General features: G+C 33.7%; 1 protein-coding gene across 1 annotated transcript in view; it reads right to left on the bottom strand.

Annotated features, from left to right (window-relative positions):
* The window catches only part of LOC149425042 (NBAS subunit of NRZ tethering complex-like), a 37,497-nt gene extending 12,145 nt beyond the window's left edge, over positions 1–25,352 (bottom strand). The window contains exons 1-30 of the mRNA XM_089648658.1: positions 25,203–25,352; positions 21,732–21,832; positions 21,128–21,261; positions 19,807–19,940; positions 19,616–19,710; positions 19,358–19,535; positions 19,119–19,277; positions 18,168–18,413; positions 17,648–17,752; positions 17,462–17,554; positions 16,687–16,917; positions 16,439–16,564; positions 15,817–15,940; positions 15,588–15,733; positions 14,420–14,721; positions 12,161–12,482; positions 11,909–12,064; positions 11,570–11,706; positions 10,758–10,943; positions 10,382–10,484; positions 9,476–9,732; positions 9,282–9,394; positions 9,067–9,199; positions 8,606–8,854; positions 8,097–8,235; positions 7,211–7,326; positions 6,872–7,128; positions 6,574–6,791; positions 4,401–4,600; positions 3,201–3,401 (exon numbers count right to left, since the gene is read on the bottom strand). Of these exons, the coding sequence (XP_089504784.1) occupies positions 3,201–3,401; positions 4,401–4,600; positions 6,574–6,791; positions 6,872–7,128; positions 7,211–7,326; positions 8,097–8,235; positions 8,606–8,854; positions 9,067–9,199; positions 9,282–9,394; positions 9,476–9,732; positions 10,382–10,484; positions 10,758–10,943; positions 11,570–11,706; positions 11,909–12,064; positions 12,161–12,482; positions 14,420–14,721; positions 15,588–15,733; positions 15,817–15,940; positions 16,439–16,564; positions 16,687–16,917; positions 17,462–17,554; positions 17,648–17,752; positions 18,168–18,413; positions 19,119–19,277; positions 19,358–19,535; positions 19,616–19,710; positions 19,807–19,940; positions 21,128–21,261; positions 21,732–21,832; positions 25,203–25,280 (5,039 nt within the window). The 5' untranslated portion in view covers positions 25,281–25,352. The remainder of the gene's footprint in view (positions 1–3,200; positions 3,402–4,400; positions 4,601–6,573; positions 6,792–6,871; positions 7,129–7,210; positions 7,327–8,096; positions 8,236–8,605; positions 8,855–9,066; positions 9,200–9,281; positions 9,395–9,475; positions 9,733–10,381; positions 10,485–10,757; positions 10,944–11,569; positions 11,707–11,908; positions 12,065–12,160; positions 12,483–14,419; positions 14,722–15,587; positions 15,734–15,816; positions 15,941–16,438; positions 16,565–16,686; positions 16,918–17,461; positions 17,555–17,647; positions 17,753–18,167; positions 18,414–19,118; positions 19,278–19,357; positions 19,536–19,615; positions 19,711–19,806; positions 19,941–21,127; positions 21,262–21,731; positions 21,833–25,202) is intronic.
* Between the last annotated feature and the right edge of the window lie 99 nt (positions 25,353–25,451).

Here is a 25,451-nt window from a genome sequence, read left to right as displayed (position 1 = left end):
ATATTATTTTAAATAAATAAATTGCATAATAACACAAATTATACATCATCAGCAGCGCAGAATGTTGATATTCCTAACATCACAAAATCTGATATGTTAGCTGCAGTTAAAAAACTCAAAGCGAAAACGTCATTTGGACCTGATTTTATTCCGTCATTTTTATTAAAGGGTTGTATAGAGCCTTTATTAATACCCCTACTTTACATTTTTAATTTTTCACTTAGCACGGGAACATTTCCTAATTTATGGAAGATCTCTAAAGTTACACCACTGTATAAGGATGGGGATAAATATTTGGTCTCTAACTACAGACCAGTAGCGATCCTCTCCTCTCCGGCAAAATTGTTCGAACTAATAATTCATAAATATATCTACGCCCAAGTAGAACCTTATTTAATAGACGAACAACATGGTTTTAGATCTGGCAGATCGACTGTGTCAAATCTGATGGTCTTTACGGAATATGTATCTCAAGCTCTTGACGGTAACAACCAAGTTGACGTCTCATACAACGACTTCGCAAAGGCTTTTGATACCGTAGACCCGCTGATACTCTTAAATAAATTAGACCGTTTTGGATTCTCGGTAAAAATTTTAAATTTATTTGTAAGCTATTTATCAAGTAGACAGCAATACGTAACGTATGGTATTTCTAACTCGTCGTACTTTCCCACAAACTCTGGGGTTCCTCAAGGGTCTAATCTTGGTCCTTTACTTTTTTCCCTTTTTATTAATGACATTCATCATGCTATAAAGTTTGCGAAATTTTTGTTATTTGCAGATGACTTGAAGCTATTTTTAAGAATCCGGACCTTAGAAAACTGCGCACAGCTCCAGAGAGACATAAATGCTATCGTGGTATGGAGTGAAATTAACAAATTAGGTTTTAATTTTAAGAAATGCGCCATACTGTGCTATACTAGAGCAAACACTGTGATTTATTACAACTATAGGATGTCCCAATGTTCTCTTAAACATATTTCTGAACCGAAAGATTTGGGAATAACCTTTGACCCACACTTAACATTTCACGTTCATATTGAAACGATATGCAGCAGGGCTTTGAGAATGCTTGGATTTGTGCTATGTAACTCCAGGCATTTCTGCAGCTCTACCGTGGTTCGCTTGCTATATTTTAGCCTAGTACGTAGTATTTTGGAAAGTGGCTCAATAATATGGGGACCAGGGGATGCAACGTACACTTCTATGGTAGAGAAAGTACAAAAGAAGTTTCTACGTTATCTTTATCTTAGAGACTTCGGGTACTATCCCTATTTATACCCATCAGCCTTCCTTTCCGGAATGCTAGGTATCGATAGTCTTGTCAACAGGCGGAAAGCTGCGTTGCTGATGATGGCCTATAACTTGTTGAACGGTCACATCAACAATCCAGAAATTTTGAATAAAATTTTATTTTACGTCCCTGATAACTTCGCAAGAGCGCGTAGACACAAACCATTCATTCTTCCGAGATGTAGGACTAACTTACCATCAGCAATGCCTCTCGGAAGAATGATAGGCCTTCTTAACTCACTAGCCTCTGACATCGACATTTTCCACCTGCGCATCACTAAATTTAAATTGCTAATTAGGCAATTATGATTGTATAATGTATGTTTGTTAATGGATATTTTTATTCTGTAAATATACATGTAAAATATAAATAAATAAATAAATAAATAAATAAATTAATCAAATAAAATTAACTTGCACATGCCAGGATTTAAACCCGTGACCTCAGGATTGCTAGTCAAGAGCCTTACCCCTCGAGCACAGGGGCTGTTTCATGTTAACAGTGTATAGTTCTTTTCTCTTTCTCTCTCTCACGAGCTGTCTAGCTATTATGCAAAATCTACCGTTCACAGAACTACCAGTTACAGTTATGAATTCCTATATTATATAATATTCTGATCGTAGGAAATGATGGTTTGTGATCATCTGTTAATGGTCAAAGTTTTGAAGAACTAAAAAAAGTAACAGTAAAAATTCTTGTTCTAAGTCGGTCACCATGAAAATGTTATGAAATTATTTATTTAAACGTTAATAAATACTACTAGAAGAAAGCATTTATTTTGTAACATTTCAGAATTACAATATAAATACAGTCGAACTTGGTTATAACGACCACGGTAATAGCGAGTTCACTGCTATAACGATCAATTACAAAACGATATTTTAGATCAGGCTTATCTTCATGTAATTGTTGACAGTTATAATGAGGTCGATTCACTGATAAATCTAGCAAATAAATTATTCAACAGAATTTCTGAATACATAAATGGGTCGTTGGGTCTGAAAAAATAGTTGGGAATTGATATCATTGATAATAAATTTGAGTAATATAAAAGTTTATTTTTTAAATAAGTAACACCTACTTGTATTTTGAAAATATACTGTACTTTTGCGAATATACTGATAGTAGAGGCAGATAGGTAGGTAAAGAGGACTTTTAAAAAACCTGTTTCTAAAAAACTTAGTTCCTGAGGCTGCATTCCTTGATGAATGAGTAGGTTTTTGTAAAGTTAACTATATTATGATTATTATTTCATGAAAACGCATTAAATGCATAAGCCATAAGAATAATTTGCAATAAAACGTATGAATTAATGGGAAAAATGGAATTAAAATGACAAAATGCGTGGGGTCACAGAGTCACCCCTCATAGTACCCAAAGTTTTATTTTGCATCTTGGCGTGCCAAAGGTTAACTAAACAGGAAGGTCCCAATAATTATCAAATCCCAAGCAATAATTACCCATATATAATAGGTACCTACTAAATAATATTAGTTTAACTGCCTTCTTTTTATTTAAATAGGGTGGTGTTTCTTTTGTTTTTCTTTTTTTCGCATTCTTTTATATCACTCGACCGGATCATGTGATGATTTGTTAAGGGCAGTTCGTTTAAATGTCCCGCAGGTACAAAACTTGTTTTATTTATGTTTCTTTTTTAATATATTTTAAACATAACAAAATGTTTATTTAGCAACTATCCTTACAACCCCAACGAAACAGTGCCCATGTCTCTGAAGATGGAACTCTCTTTTCTACTGAGGATCCAGTTTCCATTCACTTAAACTACCAAAATCTATGCATCAAAACCTTTGAGCAATTTCTCCTCAAATCTCTTTTTCCCATTCAAATTTTGAGAAAAAATTACCTCATATTCATTAACAATACGTACTATGAAAATAAGAATTACCTTTTAATAGCATAATCTGGATTTTTCTTCAGTATGTTCACCAAACTTGGTTGAGAAATGACAGTGTTACTCTCTGCAAAACCTAAATTGGAATAATTGAGTAAAATAAACGAGACATGGGCAAGTACTATCTCCTGTTCATCGATATGGTATTTCAGGGCTAGATCCATTGCCCTTTTAAAGGTATCGTTGTTTGATGTCCTGTAAAAAAAAAAATGTTTACAAAAAAAATTCATGATCAGAAATGATTTTATGAGCGGTAATTAGGAAAATTAGGCAGACTTAGGATGGGTTGTATCACAGAATTTGAACAATTTATTAAATTTCAAAGTCGATTTTCAAGTTCTGTTATTATATCATTATTGGCCAGTTGTTTCACAAACTGAAATAATGAAATTCAAATTCAGTGAAACAACCCGTCCTTAGTGCCTGAATATTTTCAAGTTCAATTTAATTTTTGAGGGTAAATGTAACATACACCCTCAAATATATAATAAATATAGTAATAATCTATGCATTCAAGGATGAAATAAATATATATTTTTTTAATATACCCTTTTTGCGAGTTATGTTTTAAAATATGAATACAAATTATTATTTTGCACGCTTACATACGCAATATGAATATGAATAAATAGTTTTGTCCATATAAAAACTCATTTCTTTCAAGAAAAGCATAAAAATGCAATATTAGATTGAATCACCAATAAATATTGCATTTGTATATCTTTTGTTAAAGAATTGAGTTTTTGTACCGACAAAACTATTTACTCATATTACATAATATGTACGGGTGCAAACAAATAATTCTTCTTAATATGTTAAAGCATAACTTAGCAAAAAGGGTATTATTTTCATAAAATAATTAATTTGCCATCTATGAAAGCATAGATTATAATGTACTTTTACCCTTAACATGAGAAATAAGTACCTAACTATAATCTAACCTGCCATTTCTAACATAATGTCAAAAATAACAACGTAATAATAAAATAATAAAAGTGTTTAATTTTTAAACTTTATTCCACTTTTTTTTCTTTTACTTTTACCTTATGCTTTCAGAATCCAGTCAGAAAAAATGAAAAGTAGAATAAAGTTTAAAATTGGTTTCGTTATACTTATTACAATGAAGTTCCACCGAGTATTAACAGTTGAAAAAACAAACATTTAAAAAAGTGTTTATTTAGTTGAGTAGATTACCTGGCTAAATTTATAATAGCAGTCTTTCTGTAAACTTCGTCATTTATAAACAATCTTATGTCAAGATCACATCCCATTTGATTGAGTTTTTCTCCTTCTAAAAGTTCTACATATTGGTCACGGCAAACAAGGAAATCTTTTTTGGAATCGTTGTGTTCTCCCGGGGACTTTTCAACAGTTGTGATCATATCAGAAACTAGCTGAAATTATAGAATTCATAAACATAACATAATACAGAATTCTTGTTTATTCCAGATCTCGGGGAGGGTGGTGCAATCCCACGAGCTCTATATTATACATAGAATATATAAAGTAAATATAAAAAAAATATTGTAAGATAATACATATACAGTAAATTAAAAGAAAATACAATAATAATAATAATAAAATAATAATATCTCTTATTCCAAATTCCTGTAATATTCAAAAATCTGTTAGTGAAAAAATAAGAAAATACACAGATCTAGGAATTGAAATAAAAAGAATTTGGCATTCTCAAACTATAAAAATATTACCATTTGTTATTTCGGCTACTGGCATTATACCTAGCTCTCTCATTAAAAATTTAGGCGTATTAGATCTATCAGAAAATTTATATATAACGATGCAAAAGTCGGTCATTTTGAATACATGTAGGATAACGAAAGATTTTTTAAATATTTATGTTGAGGGATCAGTAGGATTTTTAGGCCCTGTTAGGAGTTCTACCGAGCCGAACCCTCTGATATAAAATATCTGGAGTCGGTGAATTATTTTCCCATTTGATCTCTGGTGAGTTGACGTGTTGTTCTTGTATTGTTTTGTATTTATTTTGCTTATATAATGCACTTGCATAATGTTGATTGACTAGATGATCATTTGTGGAAAAGTGTGTGGAAGGGTTTAGTTTTTCCTATGGGGAAGATTTAACCCGGACATAAAATCGGAAAAGAAAATTATACAAAAACATAATGAGACTAAAGTTTTAAATAACTAATAACCATGAAAATCACAGGATATTCTAATTGTAGGATTTGTGAAGCTGAAAGTATTTACATAAATATACAATTGCCAAAACAAGAAATTTACTTTTCTAATGTTAGTATATTTAAATTTGAAAAGTTACGACATCTATCCAACAACATTATAAAAATATAAGACATTATATTCATACTAATTGAAAAAGAAATGTAGCTCCGCTTGTCAAAAGGGTAGCCATTCAAAGAATATATTTGTACAAACGAAATAGCTTAATGAACAGCCCGCTAAAGTGTGTCCACTGAATCTAGTTTAGTGAAATCACGACCATTGTCTCTGTAACTTATCTTCATTCTCTCAATTCATCCAGGGGGGTATAACTCCGATCAAAAATTGGAACCGTGAATATTGTGACGTCATATTGTTGTCCAACTATATCCACCAATGAAAAACTATGGACGGGTTGTTTCAGAGAATTTGAACAATTCATGAAATTTCAAGTTTTGTGAAACTCTTATTGAAGTTCTGTTATTATTGGGCTAGTTGCTTCACAGAACTGAAATAATAATAGAACTTCACCACAGAAATGAATCTATTTTCTCTTTCAGACAGTATTGTGATTATATCATGCAAGTTAAAAATTCCATCGTTCTATCTTATTCATTAATGATTTAACCTGTATCTATAATTTATTGTCTTGCTGAAATAAAAATGCTTAACATTTTTTTCATTTTCCTGTCGTGAGGTAATATTTTAACATTTCATTTTATTTAAAAATATTTTATGCTAATAAGTAGGGTCCCAATGTGAATATTACTGTCTGTATATTGGCATATCTATGGTTTTTTAGGACCAATTTTTCATACAAAAAGCCCGAAGCTATCAATCCAGTGAGTAGTTTCCTTTATGAATTCATTTAAGCATCTGTCAAACATTTAAACAAAACTAATACACATTCCAAATAAATAATTATTTAATAATAAAATAATTTAGGTACCTACTTTATAGCTTGCTGTTAAGATAAGTAGGTAGATCCAATTTTTTAAATTGAAAGTTCATAGAATTTGAAAAATATTACGCATTATGCAAGAATATTTCACATTAACCATGCATCAACAACCAAAATTAATATGTTTAATAATAGTATAATGAATTGTGAGCTAGGAAGGAAGCTAAGTAAGCAGTAAAAAATAATTAAAAAAACAACAAAACATACCTGTGCTGGAAGGAGGAAAAATGAACCATCTGGTAAATTATATATTTCCATGTAATTCAAAAGGGCGTAGAAATAGAGAACACCATTTATTGAAGAAGAATCCAAGGGGATATTTTGAAGGCATTCCTTGTACGCAGAATGATCAGATGCACACAATAACTGTGAGATAAATAAAGCTGTATCTTCTCCCAACATATGTTCTGCACATTGGATGAGAACTAGAAGATGGAAAATAATTAAATTAATGTACTAGTCGAAGTCTTTCAGACTTAATTGAGTAATTTGTTAGTATTCCTACCTTCATTTACTTTAGTTTCTGAGCAGCCGTAGTTAAAACTATCCTGAAGTAAATTATTTCTCAATAGAGCCTGAAGTAAAACGAGCTGCTTATCGGGTACATCGGGAATTGTAAATTTGTCATAATGAGTGGAAAAACTGGAAATGTGGCAATCGTTGTGTAAGGAAGAGTAAAATGTATGACATGCTATTTTACTATCCTCTAAACTTTGTAGTTTCTCTTCGGAAGAATCGGGCTCATTCTTCTCGTGAATCCAACTGTACAAAGAAAGTATGTATTAATAATTTAATGAAATATTAGAATAAGTTTCGAAAGGAGAATAAAATCTGAATTACTAACTTCATATTCAGCGCTTCCCTCCATGAATTCTTGTCACTGAATGCCAACAATGGTTTTTGGATGTATTTTTCCATCACGTGTGTGGCAGACATGATACCTTTATTTTCATTAAGTGGCTGAAATTTAAAATGAAAATAAACTGAATATTTATTGGATCTTAATAAAAACAGGTTTTGAAATGAGAATATTATGGTCAGTTCTTTCCGGAATGTCATTTATCTATCTCCTACCTTTCCCTTACCATCACTAATATTTGAAAAATAGAACATCATGCAAGTTCAAATGCTTTTGTTTTGAAATCAAGAATGAAAAATAAAATTACTGAAACAGGTTGTTATTAGCTTGAAGGGAAATATAATTTTTCAACTTATTTGTTGTTTGATGGCTATTAGCTCGAGTTATTGTGGTATGTATTATTGTTGTGCTTTTATTAAAACTATAATCAAATAAAGAATAGATTTTGCTTTATGTGCTCGAACTCCTTCGCAGTGATGCTACAGTGGTGGTAAGTGATTTGGTTATGTAATCTTTTTCCTTCCCAAATACTGTTTTGTGCCCTACAACTACTTTTACCCAATTCCTTTACACAAAATTTGGTCATTTAGTTGTTTTACTGACCATTTTCAGTTCATTTGAAGCTGCATAATTCACATGTTTCGGATGCAACAACAGGCATACATAACAACAACAAAAAATGAAGTAAATAAATATATTTGACTGGTTAGTAGCAGAATGGTTCCGACCCGGGCTAGTTAGCTAATTCCTGTGCTAGCCTAGTCCTCCCCCGTTGCAAAAACAAGTCTTTCAAATATTGTCAGGATATTTGTAAACCGGGAAGGTTTCACGTTTCTTTACAAAAATATCTATTGAAAGCATAAGTACTCACCGACGTTAAGGCATCAACGTAATCGTCGTCAGTTGATTCAATACTGTCTTGCAAATTCACCTGTTTGACATGAAATTTACTAGTCAAGTTTACCAAATTATTCATTTCATATTGCAGCATTTCAGCTTCCACATAAGACCTGTTAAATAGAACAAACAATGCATAAAAATAAGATCAAAGTGACTAATTGTTATTATTTATTCCCGATCTCAGGGATGGTGAGAAACACATAGAGAAATACTGGTTAATATTATTGTGACAATAATTTTTTTAAATATATCTGATTTTTTATCTTTTATGAAACAAATATAATAAAAAAATACATTATAAAAACTAGTTGTTTATTAATAATTATGTCACTTGTTATGGCAGTTGTATTTACGTGTTAAGATCAAAATTTGACAGTTGGAAAAAAGTCCTAAGTTCACAATGAACTCTTAACAAATAGTTTGAAATAATCACCAGAGAGCTTGCCAAACTTCAGAAGAAATCTTTTATAGTATCTTTACCTAGTCTGCACAAGGTTTTCAATATACTGAGCATGGCTATGCAGCAGCGCCAGGTTGAGAAGGTCTCGGCGCAGTGTGGGCTCAGCGAGACGCGGTTCCGCTCCCAGCCGGCGGGCCGCCCGCTCGCCCTCCACGCCCGCCGCACCACCCCCCGCCGTCACCAGCAGCTGGCGACACAGCCAGCGGACACTGTCAAAGTCCTCATTGTCAGCGGCCTTCTCGGCGCATAGAGACAGGATCATCACTTTTCTGGAATGAGAAAAAAATAAAATCATTTTGTACTAAAACTTCACTCCAGTCATTTATTTAATCATTTTATTGGTGAACCACGAAAATTAATTCAACAGAATTTCTGCGGTCACATTATTTGTGACAATGTTGTTCAAGTGAGAAAAACTAGGATTTGTGGTAACTATGTTCGTTTCTTTAGGTGTTATAAGTAATTAATAAAATCAGCTTACCTTTTCATTTCATCATCAATTGAGACTCTGAGGAATCTAGCAAGCTGAAGCAGTTTTTCCACCATTTTATGGGCCTTGTTGTTAGAGTTAAGGCAGTCTTCAATGAGACCTATCTTTGGAGTATATAAACGAACTGCAAGAAATAAATAATTTAATAGGAAATTTATTAAGACATTTACTTTTCAATGCAATAAAATTAAAAATAATATTGGTACCTTGAATAGGCAATATACTCAGTTCAAACTCATCAATTATTTTGAGAGCAGAAATCAAATCCTTCTCATCTTGTACTTCAGCATTTTCTTCTTTTATTAGTTGCAAGCATTCCCTAGAAATTAATAAAATCATAGGAAATTTTAAAAGGCAAATAATGAAGTAATACATTATTATCAAGGATAAATTTACTTACCATGAATAACCCAAAGAAACATCAGAAATGCTAGATGCAGAATCAAAGTATTCTTTAGCGGCCTCCAGTATAAGAGCTACACTTCTTTGGAAGGGAACTTTTTGGGAAATGTTGATCTTATGAATTGGCCGCAGTTTGTTGGAAAGAAGTGGATGAGTCTCGGATATAGAATCTGTCATGGAGTGGCAAGTCAGTACTTGTCTGGAAGCTTGAATGTTTATCTTGTTAGCAGAGGATAGGAGAGAGGATGCATATATCTGTAATGAGATGAAATCAGAATGAACAAGTAATAATTGTTAAATTAATGCCCCCACTTCGAAGTGGGTAATGCACTTCCCCCAAACGAGAGTTTTGTGCGATATCTAAGTTGTTTGTTTTTTACATCGCATACTTTATAATTTATGTAATCCATTACAAATTTTTAACATACAAAATAATATCTATCAAATTCCGAAGTAATTACTTTCCTCCATCCAGATCACCACTACTTATAAAATTTTCCTGGCCATAAAAAGCCGCAAGTGTGAGTGTAAAAGGTGCATTTTACTGGAAAGGGCTACAATAATATATACTTGAGTTGCGCTTGATTTTGCACGTCTCTTATATTGTATGTCTTTTACAGTTTTGCATTACTAAATGAGTGAGTGCTGGGCGAAAATGGGCGATGTCCATTTAAAATGGAAGGTAGTAACTAATATCTGTGATATACTGGAAAGGGCATAGGGAATATTAAGAGACACAATCGCTTAGCGATTTTATGGGGTCCATAGTGACCCCACTTCGGAAAATACAGAATTTTTACCTTCAGGTACGTAAAGGTTAAATCCCATTTTGATTTCATAATATGTAGTGTTTATTTGGTTTCAATTATCAATCATTAAATAAGTTTTGAAATAATTGTCATACCTCATAACACAATTCAATATCGATACAGCAAAATATTTTGGAGTGTAAATCCAAAATATCTGCCAATAGCTCATTCCACTCTGCTGAGGTGAGGTTTGGAACTCTGCAAAAAAAAATTTATATGTAATTATTATTATATAAACATACAGAATAATTACTTAAGATAATGAGACAAGTGAAAAACTATTTTTTTGAAGTTCATGCAACTTAGCAATTGACACCACAAGACCCAGAATGAATCCGTCTTAATATGTACGTATACGTTTTATATTTAAAAGTAAAATGATTCCATTACGCATTACACAGTGGAGGCATTCTTTGTTATGGAGGTAAATACTTCATATTATCTGTCACACTGAATAATAGAAAAGCATACTTGTTGGAAGCATTGCGAGACATCTTTGTCATGAGAGAGAGAACTTCCTTGGGATTGGTGGAGAGGGTTTTTAACTCGGCAAAGGAAACACTGACATCGTGTGAGTCAAGAAGAGCACAGGCATTTAGGAAACGCTCCATTTCATCCAAAGCTTTCACAAAGCATGAGGGAACAAGACTTGCATCACTGTAAAATAAAATCATGACATTTCAAGCCATTTATAATGCAATAATAAAAATTATAAGGTAACACCTGAATAATCTACAGTCAACAAACATGAAGAGCCCGTGAGGTGATTTTGCACAAAAACGGCGCTATACAAATCATCCAAATATTATTATTGTAAGACGTAGACATGCGTGAAACTCATGAGAATGGGTCATTTCTTAGACTCTACTTCTCATTTGTTTTTCCACCTTCATATAATCTGGGTCACTTCAAGACCCGCATTATTAAATTCCTTCCTATAGCTCCTACCTTAAACCGCCTCACAACACTGTTCAACCGGGTGGCGATATACTTCCCTGTCTTTACACTGCACAGTCAGGGGTGCTCTTATAGTGAAGTATCACATAAATTTTTTTTTAAATCAACAAACATGAAAACGAGGTCTACAAAAACAAAGATGAGGTTGAAAAATATGAAGATGAGGAAATCATAATGGAACATCAACACAACACAACAACCCACAGTCCGCCTCGGAACAGGAATCCCTAGTGAGAGGACGGTGAATAATAAACCACTAGACTATGTATTTTAATAGTAATTAATTATTTAAAAAACAAAAACAGAAAAGTAAAATAATGCATTACCTTTCTTTAGTAAGGGCATCTAAAATCTTAAAACACAATGGAAGTTGTTTCAGTGAATCTTGCGCCATTAGACAACCATTTGCCAAAGCCATACATTGTTTGGTGTCCAGTTTAAGTTCAGCGGCATTCCTCAATATCTAAAAATCATTAAAGAGAATGCCTTAAATTCAGAATCTGATTTTATATTAATTTTGTCAACATTTACAACGCACTCCTTGAAGAGTGACTCTTTTAATGAAGCGTTGTCGGATAATTTCTCACACATCTGTAGGTAATAAGTATAGAAATAAAACATTCTTGCATATGCACATCTTCAATAACACGAAAAAAAATTCTCACCATAATTGGAAGAGTTAGGTCTTCTTTGCCAACATTTACAACATACTCTTTGAAGAGTGACTCTTTTAATGAAGCATTGTCCGATAATTTCTCACACCTCTCCAAGTACGGAAATAAAACTTTACGCACATCTTCAATAACACTCTCTTCGGTTGACTGGAAAAACCAAATAAATCAGTTTAAAAAAAACCAAGTAGCAATGGGAAAATTTATAAATACTTGGTTCCTAGGTTTAAAAATATTTGTTTGTACCTTAGACATCAGGTAATTGGATACTTGGAATCGGGAACAGCCTTCTAAACGAACAAGTCCCATATCTTCAACTTTAACTTCGTACAGTAAAGTAATGAGTGTCACCAGCAGGCACTTGAGAGTCTCCAGTCCAGATACTCCGCCTTCCTGGGCCAGGGTGACCAGAGACAAGGCACACCTCGGTAAACCGGAGAGAGATTCAATCTCACGTGCTCGGTTGGTGTACCAATCGGTTAGATTTGCTGATGGCAATAGTGATTCTATTCCATCGCCATTTTCGTAGATGCCTGTATCGTCACTCCAGTTATTTGCCCAAATTGAACTAGAATTTTGAGAAATAATTCATGAAATAAGTATAATATATTACGTACAGTTACAGTGCCGCGCATTGTTATATGTAAGCTGTGTGTATATAAATATTATGGTGAAAATAAAAAACAGTCATAATTTGTTTCGAGAAACAAATTGTCACAAGTAAAAAGGTCACGTCCCATTCTGCAAATGCAGATTGTTTCAAATCTGGCGTGAGTGGAAGAGATTTAAACAATCATTTCTAATTTATATGATGGCAAACAACTATAGCAAAAAAAAGAAAGTTCAAAATTTGACGAGAATTCTACACACGATTGGCCCGAAAGGACTCAAATAACTCATTTGGAATCACAATTGAGAAAAGTACGCTAGACGGAATCATACAACTCTATGATAAACACCACAATACAACATGGTAGTTTTTCAAGTTAGGGTATGAACTGTGCTGCGGGTATTATCTAACTGAAAAGTAAAAATTTAAGTGATACGACAGTTCGCAAATGGCGACGAGTGATTAGTCTATTTTAAACAGAGAAGTTTAGTTGGCGATAGCACTGATTTCGCAATTTGGCCGCTGCCCACCCAGACCACTACTCTAGTAGGCCTCGCATTTTCTTTAGAATGCATAAAATCTTCGGGTGGGGAACAACGGTATTATTTATAATAATTGAAAAAAGAAGTAATTTACGTGTATTTACAAGTGTAATGTTATTTCTTTGGCTTTTGCTAGTATTTTCTGAGTAATTAAAATACTTTTTCATCATACGTGAGGACATGCGACGCGTGACAGTTTAGTACTAAACTACGAAATCGAAAGCACTACAATTGACGTACTATTTGCTTGCCACTTTGAGATTTCTAAAGCGCGTCTATTTATATATACATCATTGGGTATCCATATTTTTGTTCAAGCCAACACGTAGACAATACAATGTGTACTTGCAAAAGTGACAAATTTATTTTTTTTAACTAACCCAGTAGATGTATTATACAAAGGCAAAATGAATGTATAAGGTCGACACCACAATTGCAGTGGTTTATACTGTGAGTAAGCAAGATTCTTCAATACTGCAAATGCAAGGGTCCGGCCCTAAGGTGTTAGTGGATTACATGCCTACGCCACTGATTATGTACAACCTTTCAGAATTCATTACGTTTATAAATCACAAATTACTGCGTATTCATCATTGAATAGGGACAGGGTATTTTCTTTAGTCATTGGTATTCATCTATTAGATTTGAAAACGGAACCAGTAACACATTATGAACAGTGATGGATTTACAGAATCCAGAATGTCACAATTGCGAGTTGGTTTCCACTTTCTAGAGAGCCTTCCAGTGACCAATTAAAGTCAAGAGTAAAAGACAAAAGAATAATTATTGAAACACCGTATTACATCCAAAATTAGGTTCATCAAACCTCGGTGCCGGTAAGCATCCTTATAAGTAAGTAAGAACATTTTTTCTTTTTTTTCCTTTTTTGTTTTTGTTCTTACAAAATATGTATGCGTGCATGAATACTAACTCAATTTTGACTGTCCTAAAACGGGAATTCCTCCTAGTTGGGCAGTCAAAGTATTTTTTATCTACATGTGTCATTGTATCATCACCTGTACTAAATAAATAAAATTAAAAAAAATAAAATATCTTACATCCAGTAGTAAGAACATATACAGGGTGTCCAAGGGTAAAGTGCACTAACTTCAGGAAGTGATTCTACATGATGGTAGAAGTAAAAAAGAAAAATAAACTTTTTTAGAAATTTCATAGTTTTTATTAAATGTACAAAAATATTTTTCCTTACGAACAATTCAACTTTTTTACCTTAAAACTGGAATTTCGAAAAAGTTCTTTTTTACCTTCCGAAGCTGGTAACACCTTGTATACGTAATAATGAAACTGTCCATTGTCTCACAATATAAAGATTATGTACAAATGGTATTTTACCTGAATATCTCTTTCTCACACCAATCAGTTTCCCGCTTTGTGACAGTTATTTTGCTAAGATGAGTAGATTTAGCGTCACAAGTTGGAAGAAGCGATTTGTATTCCATTGGTTGTAGAGTTTCAGGGAGATTTTGAAGAACCAAAAGACGCACGGGAATGTGAGAGATATGAGGCCACAGACAGGTCAGGGCTCGTACCCGACCTTCTCGGGCCAACTCTACGGCACTCTTACTGATGCTATTAATGCGTAGTCTGTCGTACTCATCACAGGAGTAAGTGGAATATTCACTATCAATCACAGTCTGTAAAAATTATCACAAAAATTTTGATAGTTAAATTAGAAATTTTATGTTGGTTAAATATTTGGATGTAAAGTTGCATTGTGTTTTCTCATTCATCTTGAGCTAACACTTCGTACAGCCTTGCAGTGTACATTATCAGGGTAGATGTGTTAATGTGTTTATTCTTATTTTAAATAATCAATAGTCAAACAATATTCATATACATTCTACATAAGTGAGAATCTTAAATCACATAAGAATTATGTTTCTACAGTGCAAAGTAAACATTTAGGATGCTAAAAGTTTGTAAGTGCTATACATCCATCGGATGTGCATGAAATAGATGCTCAAAACCTAACACTATATACAAAAAACTGTCCATTGACACTGCAATAATTGAATGAACAAAATCAACCTGTAAAACCCTTTTTTTTGTTATATTACATCTGATTTTATTAATAGATGTATTTAATTTTATTTTATTTTTAGTTTGACTGAGGATGGAACCTTCTTCTCCGGGGACTGGAGCTAACAACGCTAACACCTAAGCCAAATTCTAATTTAATAGTACTGACATTTATTTTGTATATTAACTACTGTAATTTTTATTTATTAAATTTGATGTCATCAAATTTCAGAAAAATGTGTGAATGGGCGCGTGTGAGTGCATGAGTACCACCAAAAGTTGTAAAATGTGTGAATGGGCGCGTGTGAGTGCATGAGTACCACCAAAAGTTGTAAAATGCATTGTTATCGACAAGGAGTGTATCTGCCGAGTTTCAGTTCGATCGGATGTCGGGAAGTTTGTTGATTTTCACTTCATTCACTTATTCAATCGAGAAAACAAAATCGAAATTTAAATAGATATATTTAAAAATAGCATTTACCCTGTAAATTTCGAGGCGGTCCGAATAAAACAACATTGTATGTCTATATCGTAGAACCTCAGTTTTCTGAGTTGACAAGTCATCCAGAGTAATATTGTCCAATAAGTTCTTCATTTTGGACTCTTTTCCTTCCTTGGGTACATAATCTAGTAAACAAACATAAAATGGTCACAAATACGAAATAGAGCATAATATTATCATTTCGACATTTTTTCAAGCATTTACCAACCTTTCAATATTTCTTCATTAGTGATCTCTAGGCCAAACTGTAACAGTTCTTTAGCAGCTTGCAATGTTTCAGGAACTCTATCACAGCATTGTTGAATAACCCACATTTTTTTTGATATTTTGCTCTAGGAAAAAAACCAAAAGTAAAATTCAATTACATAGTTCTTCCCTTACGGTGCTTGAAAATCCCCCGAGCTCCGGGATGTGTACTCAGTGCATAGGGTACTCATTTAGTTCATATTATTGATATGTATGTATTTTATTAAATGCGAAGATAATATATCAAATTGTCACTTCAGAAAAAGTCAGTTTGGCTGATTTACAAATTGTTAAAATGTATTAACATTTGGTCAAAAGGTCAAAATTGCATAGCAAATTATTCATAACAAGGAAAATATTAGAATGCTCGCTTGTTCTCCCACCTAGAGATAAAGATATTAGAGAAGTATTTTTGATGTTCATTTGATAAATACTTATTTTATTCAATAAATAAAAGTACTGCTGAAAACACCTAAAATACGAACTTTGTGTAAAGATTATAATTATAGATTTCAAATCAGTTGACAACACTGGTAACCCTTCCTTATATAAATGGCTTATTAAAATAAATTATATATTTTTACCAAATAATCCTTAATGCTTTGATGGGATACTTTTGAAGTTCGCCATTGCTGTTGATAGACCAGATCCTTGTCTAAATTATATGCACCGGCCAATGTGAGGGCCTCTGAGAAATCTCCATTTTCAATCTATAAAAGAAACAAAACATACAAACTTATCTAACAAAAGTACACTACCTAAAATGAGAACAAAAATGCAATTTATGTTTCCAGAAAGTAGCCTTAAAGTAAGTTTTTGTTAGTTATATTACCTTTCGAGAATATAAATCTTCAGGAGTTGTACTCCTTAGACAAAGAAGTCTATACACGCGAGACAGTAAATTCAGTTTTTTGGGTTTAGGTTGGAATCTTTCCATGTCAGTAACGATGTAGAGAGCTGTTTTGATAACTTCCGTGCTGCGCCGGGCTAACTTCTCATCATCGGAAGAATCTCCTGCTGCTTCATTGTCTAGTATTTCTTTCAACTTGCTATTGGATTCGTCCTACAAATCAATATAAAATTACATACAGTTTTAGATATTATATATTTGCACCACACTGATCTTATTATGATATATTGAAACAATTTTAAAAAGTATGTTGACAAAGTTTAAAATTTATTCAGTATAACATTATATTTATAGACAGCTCTCATTTATTGAGTCTAATCACCTTCAACACACCAACTAGAACTACTCGATCAAAAATTCCTTTTAATGGCAACAATAATATCAGGACTGAGTCATTTAGATCTTCGCTTGTACGTAGATTGCAGTGTTGGCAACATTTTTGCAGAAATTATAAATGTGTTCAACTGCACGGAATATAGTTACAAGAAGGATATAATAACATATCTCCGTTATAATTACAATTAAGGTTAGCATTTTACATTTCTTCTATATAATAAAAGAAAATTTTACTTTTGATTACTGTTCCATTGAATTAATATGTACATGTTTATAAATTAATTAAGAAATAATGGATTCCACAACAAATTGGCAGTATCAAAAATAGACTTATCTTATTATAAATAATAATTTGACCTACAGTGGCATCTGAATCTCTCCTCAATTTCTTTGCAGAAATTAGCATTGCTTCGCACTCCAAAGACAAAAATCCATTGTCAAAAGTACTGGAAATCTGTAAGAAAATGTAACACGGGACTAAGCATTACGGTGAGCATAAATGTAATATTGAACTAAAAACTAAATGCAAAAAATAATATTATTTTACCTGCGGATGTCCTTGTAGAAATTCTGGAGAATCCCCGAGCATATTGTGCAAATCAGAGGTAGAACAAATACTAATTGAGCCATTTAGTCTCGAGAGAATTATTGCCTGCAAATTTAGTAAAAAATATTATATAAATTACACATTAGGTATATTCTGTTCTTATAACCTATTAGCTGTACCCCGCCACGCATTGCTGTGGCTCAGTATGTAAAGAAACAAAAAAAAAAGTACAAAAAATGTAGAGAAAATAACACATCTGCCCTGATGATGGACACTGCAATGCTGTCCGAAACGTTGGCTAAAGAAGGAGTTAGCGCAACACGGCATAATACCCCAAAAACAAATAACAAAAATACTTTTGGCCGTGAAAATCTTAAATCATATTTACACTTTTATTTATATATATAGATATAGATAGATGTAAAAGCCCGGCTGGGCATAATATCAAATAAAATAAAAATGTATGCTAGTAAATTGATTAGAAGTAAGAATGACAAAAAAATATTTGAATGAAAATTACCTCGGAATTCCACCAGTTAATGTCAATAGGGGAGTATTCAGAAAAATCATTATTTAGGGCTGGCCACACTTTGTGCTTCACATTAGTCAGCAATGGACTCTGAATATCAAACTTTGGTTGAGATTGTAATGGCCAGATTTTAAAACATCTTAGATTAGGCAAGTGCCACATGGACACACTACCATTCACATGGAGGCACGCTAGGAGGGAGCCATTTGGGGAAGAAACTGCTTTCGTTATTACAGTCTGAAAGAAGAAAAATAAGTTTTATGTACATAAAATAAAATATTTGCACCAAATAATTTTAAATGCTTGGGTAATAGTGTACTGGATGGATTATTATTAGAAAGCTGAAGACTGAAAGAAAATACACAAAAATAACATTTTCAAATTGAATTGCAATTCGAAATTAAAATAACAGAATTTATAAAGTTCGCAACGCACCCAGTATCTTGGGGCCTTTGCAGAGTAAGAGGGGACCGCTGGCGCGTGTCCCAAATTAGATTGAAAAACTTTTTTGAAACTTGATGCAATCGGTGGGCACAAATACATTCAAACATGTCCTCTTTAAAATAATGCAGAAGTACAACACAACACAGAGGTACCTAAATATTCACTGGCTCAAGTGTTTTGAAAGGATTCAGTTCTAAATTTGCAAGATGATATAAAGCTGCAAGTGGGATGGTCCTTGCATTAGAAAATAACAATTTATGACAATCAACGCTCAAATCAACAAGATCGTTGGTTAAAAGAGGATTAATTAGCTAAGGTTAAAAGAAAACCGAGGATGACCATATTATGTTGGGCTTTTGGAGTCCAGGTAATACTTGATTTTACACAAAAAAACATTACAAAAGTAAAATAAAAATCATGGCACATTGTCAGTGTGACCTGTAACTATTATTATTGTTTCAATAAGGGTAACATTTAATTAGGTAAATTTTGAAATACCTGCTGGGATTTTTTCCATGATGGAACATTGTATGCAGATATCCAAGATGCCAATGAAAGAGGAGCCTCTTTATCGAGGGTAATGGACAGTTTATAGAATGGACTGTCGTTCAGTATTCGCCACCCTCGAAGGCCATAATCACCAGCCTTTGTAGATTCCTATAAAAAATATTTGTGAATAAGATAATATGGGACTTATTGTATCTCAATTATAGATAAACGAAAATTGAAAAGCCTACCTTTGCTTGAGTTGAAGGTAAACCAGTAACAAAGATGATATTGTGTGAAGTATGATAAGTGACAGTGCTCACGCCTCCTTCAATAATAAACTTATGGTTAGGGATGTATCCATCGGTAGGAGAAACAAAAAAACTTCGCAGAACACCCTTATGGTCCACCAATAACACCTCGTACGACCTTCAAAATAAAACAAAAATTAACAAATGATGTACCACGGTAAATTAAAAGTTATGCAGAAAATAACAACCCAAAATTACCATTTCCGATCAATTACTCTGGAAGTGATGAAAACAATTCCGGCGACAGCGTGGGTTGTGTCTATACATTTCATCTCTGGAGGTTGAGAACAATCCTTAATAGTAAATAAAATCATTTTATTATTTGGTTGTTTAGTGTCATGTATTGCTTAATTAGGTTTTTTAAGTAACAAAATGGCTGATAATCTTACCGAAGCTATATCAAATAGATTTGTGGCCATTAAGTCATAGAAACTAACTATTCCACTGCTGTGAGCAATGGCGAGCATTGAACAGTCCGGACTCCAAACCATCTTTCGCCATTGCGGAGAGTGATCTCTGGCCACTAAACAGTACAAAAACAGAAAATTAATTAACCTCTAAATTTGTCTCCATCAACTGCAAATAGACCATAATTTTGATTATTGAATATGTTTTTGCAATAATACCAACTAACTCCAATTTTATGGACATTTTTGAATTAAGTTTTCTCCGTGTGGAAGCGTTGTATGCTTTTTTTAGTTAGGATGATATTTAATTTATTTATTTTTTGTTTAATAATATTTTAAATTTAAAATTACAAATAATTGATAGTACGGATATCTCTGGTCGTCTTTGTATAGATTCAACTCTGTTACAGGGACGTGTTAATGAAATCCATTTACCTGGGTACATCTAAGCAGTAGGATTTATTTTGGATGATGTAGTTTGACAAGAGATGGCACTGATAGTCCAGTTTTTGGTCGATTTGTTCGTACCAATTTTTTGCGACTTAGTAATAATTGTTGCAAGGCACAGTTTTGAATTGCAATGTGTGATTCTGCATTCAAAATTCTACTCTCTTGAGAGCTGGCTGCGAAATATTGTTCTTTTCATGGTGCAAAGTAGTGGATTTGATGCTGATTTTGGGACACTGATTTGACAGGATTTGGGGAGCTCTCAAAGGCAGATGATATCTTCAGTAAGTCCTCTGTTTTTTTTATGTATTTGGGTGATTTGATGGATTATTGAATTTATCGAATAATTTGTTCACGCCCCCTGTACAGAGTGAATTTTGCAATCAACCTTTTTTATATGGGGAATTGAATTTTCCTGATGGTCTGTGAGATCTTACAAACCAGATCATCACCGCCGTGTTCGAGGGGCAAAGCTCTCGACCAGCAATCGAGAGGTCGCAGGTTCAAATCCCGGTGTGCACAAGTAAATTTTATTTGATTGATTTATGTTCTTTCACAATTTAATCACTTAAAAATAATATAAGTTGTATGTATTTGCGGCACATTCCAGAGTGGAAGATACTCTTAGTACCTAATCTTAGTACCGCCCTGGTGTAAGACCACCATTTAGAATTGAAAAGTTGCTAGAAATGGCTTTAGCCATATTTGGTGACTAGAACTGAATAGCCAGGTACTTTCCCACCTTCCTCCTCCCCCTCCCCACGACCTTTAGCCTCACGGGCTCCAGGCAGTTGAGAGCAATTGTGACTCTTGTGCGGTATATACATAAAAAAATAATAATAATAAAAAGTATTACCTCCCGCTCTAGCAACGATAGTTGAGTAATTTCCCCGTTTGGTGCGTATTTCCAAAACAGAGTCTTGCAAGACTGCCACCACTTTCCCGTCATCTCCGAGGCAGATTTGCCATGGTTGCAGTTGATTGATGTAGCTAGAAGCAATTATTTCATTGTTAAATTCAACGTAATGCAAAATTATTATTAAATAATAACTGTCCGTGTTCTTAGTAGTTTGTATTTGTACTTTTACTATAAATATAAAATAATAATATTAATCTAGGTACATAAATAAAAAAGTAAATGTTGAGTTTGTTCAAAATCTTAAATCTCCAAAAGTTCTTCACCGATTGGTTTAAAATTTTGACAAAACTTTGCATTCGTTGCAATACGTGTGTGTTTTTATATTCCTATATTATATAGATACCACCTGTGACAGGTAAAAACATGTTTTTTTTTAAAACAGTATGCCATCTGTAGGATGTAAAAGCAACACGCGCTATTGTTCTCTATCTACACAGACAGACTGAGCCACAGAACGCGTGGCGGGGGTACAGCTGGTAATAAACTATGGAAAGATTCAAACTAACTTGAAAGAATAATGAATTTATCGAATAATTTTTACCTTGAAATGCTTTCCACTAAAGTTTGTTCAGGCTTTAAAAAGTTGACCAAATAACCTAAAGTTGATTGTCCTGATGCTCTCTTCGGTGTTATTTCTCCCCTCTAAAACGAAAACAAAATCATTTGAAAATATCAAGAAAACATGCTTTAATTTCAATTCATAGATGTTAAATATGTCAATATCCGAAGTGATTCTATTTAACTAGATAGCTCTCCCCACCGGCATGAACATTAGCAAGTTAGTCCTGCAGGCCTGAAGATAAAACAATCTATGCTGTCGGTGACGGATGTAACCATCGGGAACACATAAATTATTGCTCTCCTTGATATTCGAGTTTTAGAACCATCCACTAATCAGTCTGAAGAAATGTAAAGCAATGTGCACGTCCCTTCTGACCCATAGAAGGTTCATTCCGAGAGAAGGTCAGTAGGATAGAACCACAGGTAGTAGCCATACTCCCTCAGGTAGAGAAATCACAGAAATTTCTTCTGAACCTTCTCCAACATGAGGGAATGGCCCTTTGGGTGGGGTATGCTAATTTATCTCCTTGGGTGTAGCAGTAATTAGCAAATAACAAAAGCAATTATAATGTCATAAAAATAATAAATATCATTAGACTATTTTTTTCATGGATTATTGACAATTCTAATGAAACTATGAAAAACAGTAAACACATCTATAATTAAACAATGCAGAAGTATTTGCAAGCTTATTTTCAACACCCAAATATTTGATCTGATTGCTAATAGAATGTATATATCTACTAGCTCTAGTAGTATTTTTAAGGGATAGGTCGATTCAGGCGGTTGCTGACGGTTTCACCTCTTCCTCACACTCTATAAATGCTGGCGTCCCACAGGGATCGGTTCTGTCTCTGACTTTGTTTTTGTTGCACATCAATGACCTTTTGACATGTGCACCGATTCATTGTTACGCGGATGACAGTACAGTTCATGATAGCTTTTTGTTTGACAAGCCCCCAAAGGGCACACAAACTCCAACGGCTCGGAGGGCTTTGAAGCAGAGAATGGACGGTTATCTCGAGAGTATTTCCTCCTGGGGTAAAAATAATCTCGTCAAATTTAATGTTTCAAAGACCCAATTCTGTCTGATTACGTCTAAAAGGGATCCAAATGATAATCTAGTCTCCTTCAACGGAAGCAATCTTTCGAACAGGCCTTCCATTGATATGCTTGGTGTAACTATAAGTGACCAGCTCAGGTACGGGGGCTCCATCGAAGCCAGAGTAAAGTTGGCCTCTCAGAAGCTGGGCGTACTGTACAGGGCCCGCAGATACTTTAATAGTACACAACTGCTGACCCGGTACAAATCGCAAGTGCGCCCTACTGTCGAATTTGGCAACCATCTCTGGTCCGGAGCCCCTAAATACCTGAAAAAAAACCTTGACTCTGTGCAAAAACAGGCGGTCCATTTGATAGATTCCCCAATCTTAACAAACGGACTGCAATCTTTAGAGCACAGGCGTCAGGTAGGTATGCTGTCCTTGTTCTATCGGTATTACAATGGAAGATGCTCTGAGGAACTAGCGTCATTGATCCCTTCGGCACCGGTGCGTAGTCAGGATACACGCCAAAAGCGCGCCCAACATTTGTACACGGTTGACATTTGTCACATGAGAACGGGTCGCTTCTACGATTCGTTCTTAAGTTCAACAGCTCGGCTGTGGAACGAACTGCCGACCTCTGTGTTTCCTCCCTCCTACAACATGGGACTCTTCAAGACCCATGTTCACTCCTTCCTCTCCACAAAAAGACCCTCCACACAGCATCCCCAAAGATGACATAGGCCCTGAGGGAAATTATTTTCTTCAGGGCCTCCTGTGTGGAGTTAAGGTAAAAAAAATAATAAATAAAGTATTTCCTGGGCTTTACACAATTATAATTAGTAATCTAATATGGACAGGGACCTTCCTTTGTTTTGGAGGTCAAGTGTGCAAAATTTCATCAATCTCCAAAAAAAAACTGGACATTTGTATAAAAATCACATCCACACCATCCGCCTGGCACAGACACTCCTTTATACAAATAAGATTGACAAAATAATAATTAGCTCCAGGACAGCATAAATATGTTAATAAAATCATCAAAGTTTTACAATTCAGACTCATTCTTAACCCTTGGAATACTGTCTTCCCACCACCTAGTACTCCTTAGTATGCCAGGGGTAAAATGCAAATCACCTGCCGTACGCCGGCTGAAACTGTTTTCCTAATAACTTATCATACTGACTTATCAGATAACTATTTTTGTACATTCATAAAAAATGTAAATATTTTCTTATGTATTTTCTCCAGGGTAGATATCTACATTTAGAGAAATGTTTTTTTGTCTCTAAAATATATAATAAAGAAATACAAAAATATTCATGGGTTTCATTATATTTTCCATAAAGCTAAATATGTGATCTTCATAATAAAATATAAATTATGTGAGACTTTCCTGTAAATAAATACAGTGGCTTTTAAAAATCTGAAAAAAATTTCTCTTTAACAAAAATAAAAATTCAAAGAAAGAAAATAATATCAAGAGACAAAACGAGAGACTAGAATAATATTGGGTAATTACCTAACGGGCGCACTTTGAGGCACAGATTATTAATTACTACAAGAAATAACTATTTACATGCACAAAATAGGGTAATTATTCAGGATCACTGGACATGCTTAATACAACTTTTTTTTAAAATATAACCTTTTGATTAACTTTAATTACTATAAAAGGCAACTATCTGCATCTGGGAAATTTTAATTTGAACATTCTAATTTGCAATTAAGTGAAATGAAAATTCGTTTTCGTTGTATGGGATAGCAGCCATTTACAAGTGGCCAGCGATCCCGAATATTTACCCAAATTAGGTTAATAGTTTAGATTTATGTCATTAATAATAATAAGTGTTTTATTATCTTTTTTTGTAACAAATGGATATAATGGGATCTCCCGTGATGATCCCGTATTAGGTTCTTAGTTTGGATTTATGTCATTTATGTGTATTTAGATTGAAACGAAACTTTCACAAATGTTAATCCATATTTAGAAAATCCAACATAGCTGCAAAAAGATAGTTTTATGAAGGAAATTTTGAACTGTGAATAAAAATGGAATTTTGATGCATCTTTTACAATCCACGGTGGATTCGTCGGCACACCACGGGCACAAATATCAGAAATCCACGATGGATTTCTTAGTACACTAAGGGTTAATTCACACTAATTGTTGAAGACTTCGTTTCAACTAAATTACTGTGAGAAACAATTTTTTAAGTTGGCGGAAATTGAAAATCTAATAAACAACGAAATACTGAGCTGATCGAAGATACTATAGATGAAGACTGGACTGCTTTATAGATACAATTATAGGCCGATCCACACAATTACTTGCTTAGAAGCTAACTTTTAATACTAGGGAATGGTATTCTCTGTTAACATAATAATTTGAAAAGTAAACAACATACTATGAAATCCGGGTCCGGGCGCCATTCTGCAAATACAAATAATTCATAAAGAATACTGTCTTTCTGAATCGTTGACATTTAAGGATTTTTATATTTATCTAGAATTTGCGCAATAATTTTGTGATCTCGGACAGACTGACACAGAACATGGGTGACAGAAACGTCAAATGTCAAAATACGGTACGTTGTCATCTTGTCTATGATTTATAATATTAGGCTGGTCAATCTAGTCTTACCAACAACTTCCTA

This window comes from Hesperophylax consimilis, chromosome 3 (genome assembly GCF_061612785.1).
Source record: "Hesperophylax consimilis isolate HC1 chromosome 3, BYU_Hcon_1.0, whole genome shotgun sequence".
In the NCBI taxonomy this organism is placed as follows: Eukaryota; Metazoa; Arthropoda; class Insecta; order Trichoptera; family Limnephilidae; genus Hesperophylax; species Hesperophylax consimilis.
This window is presented reverse-complemented; position numbering and strand designations above follow the sequence as displayed.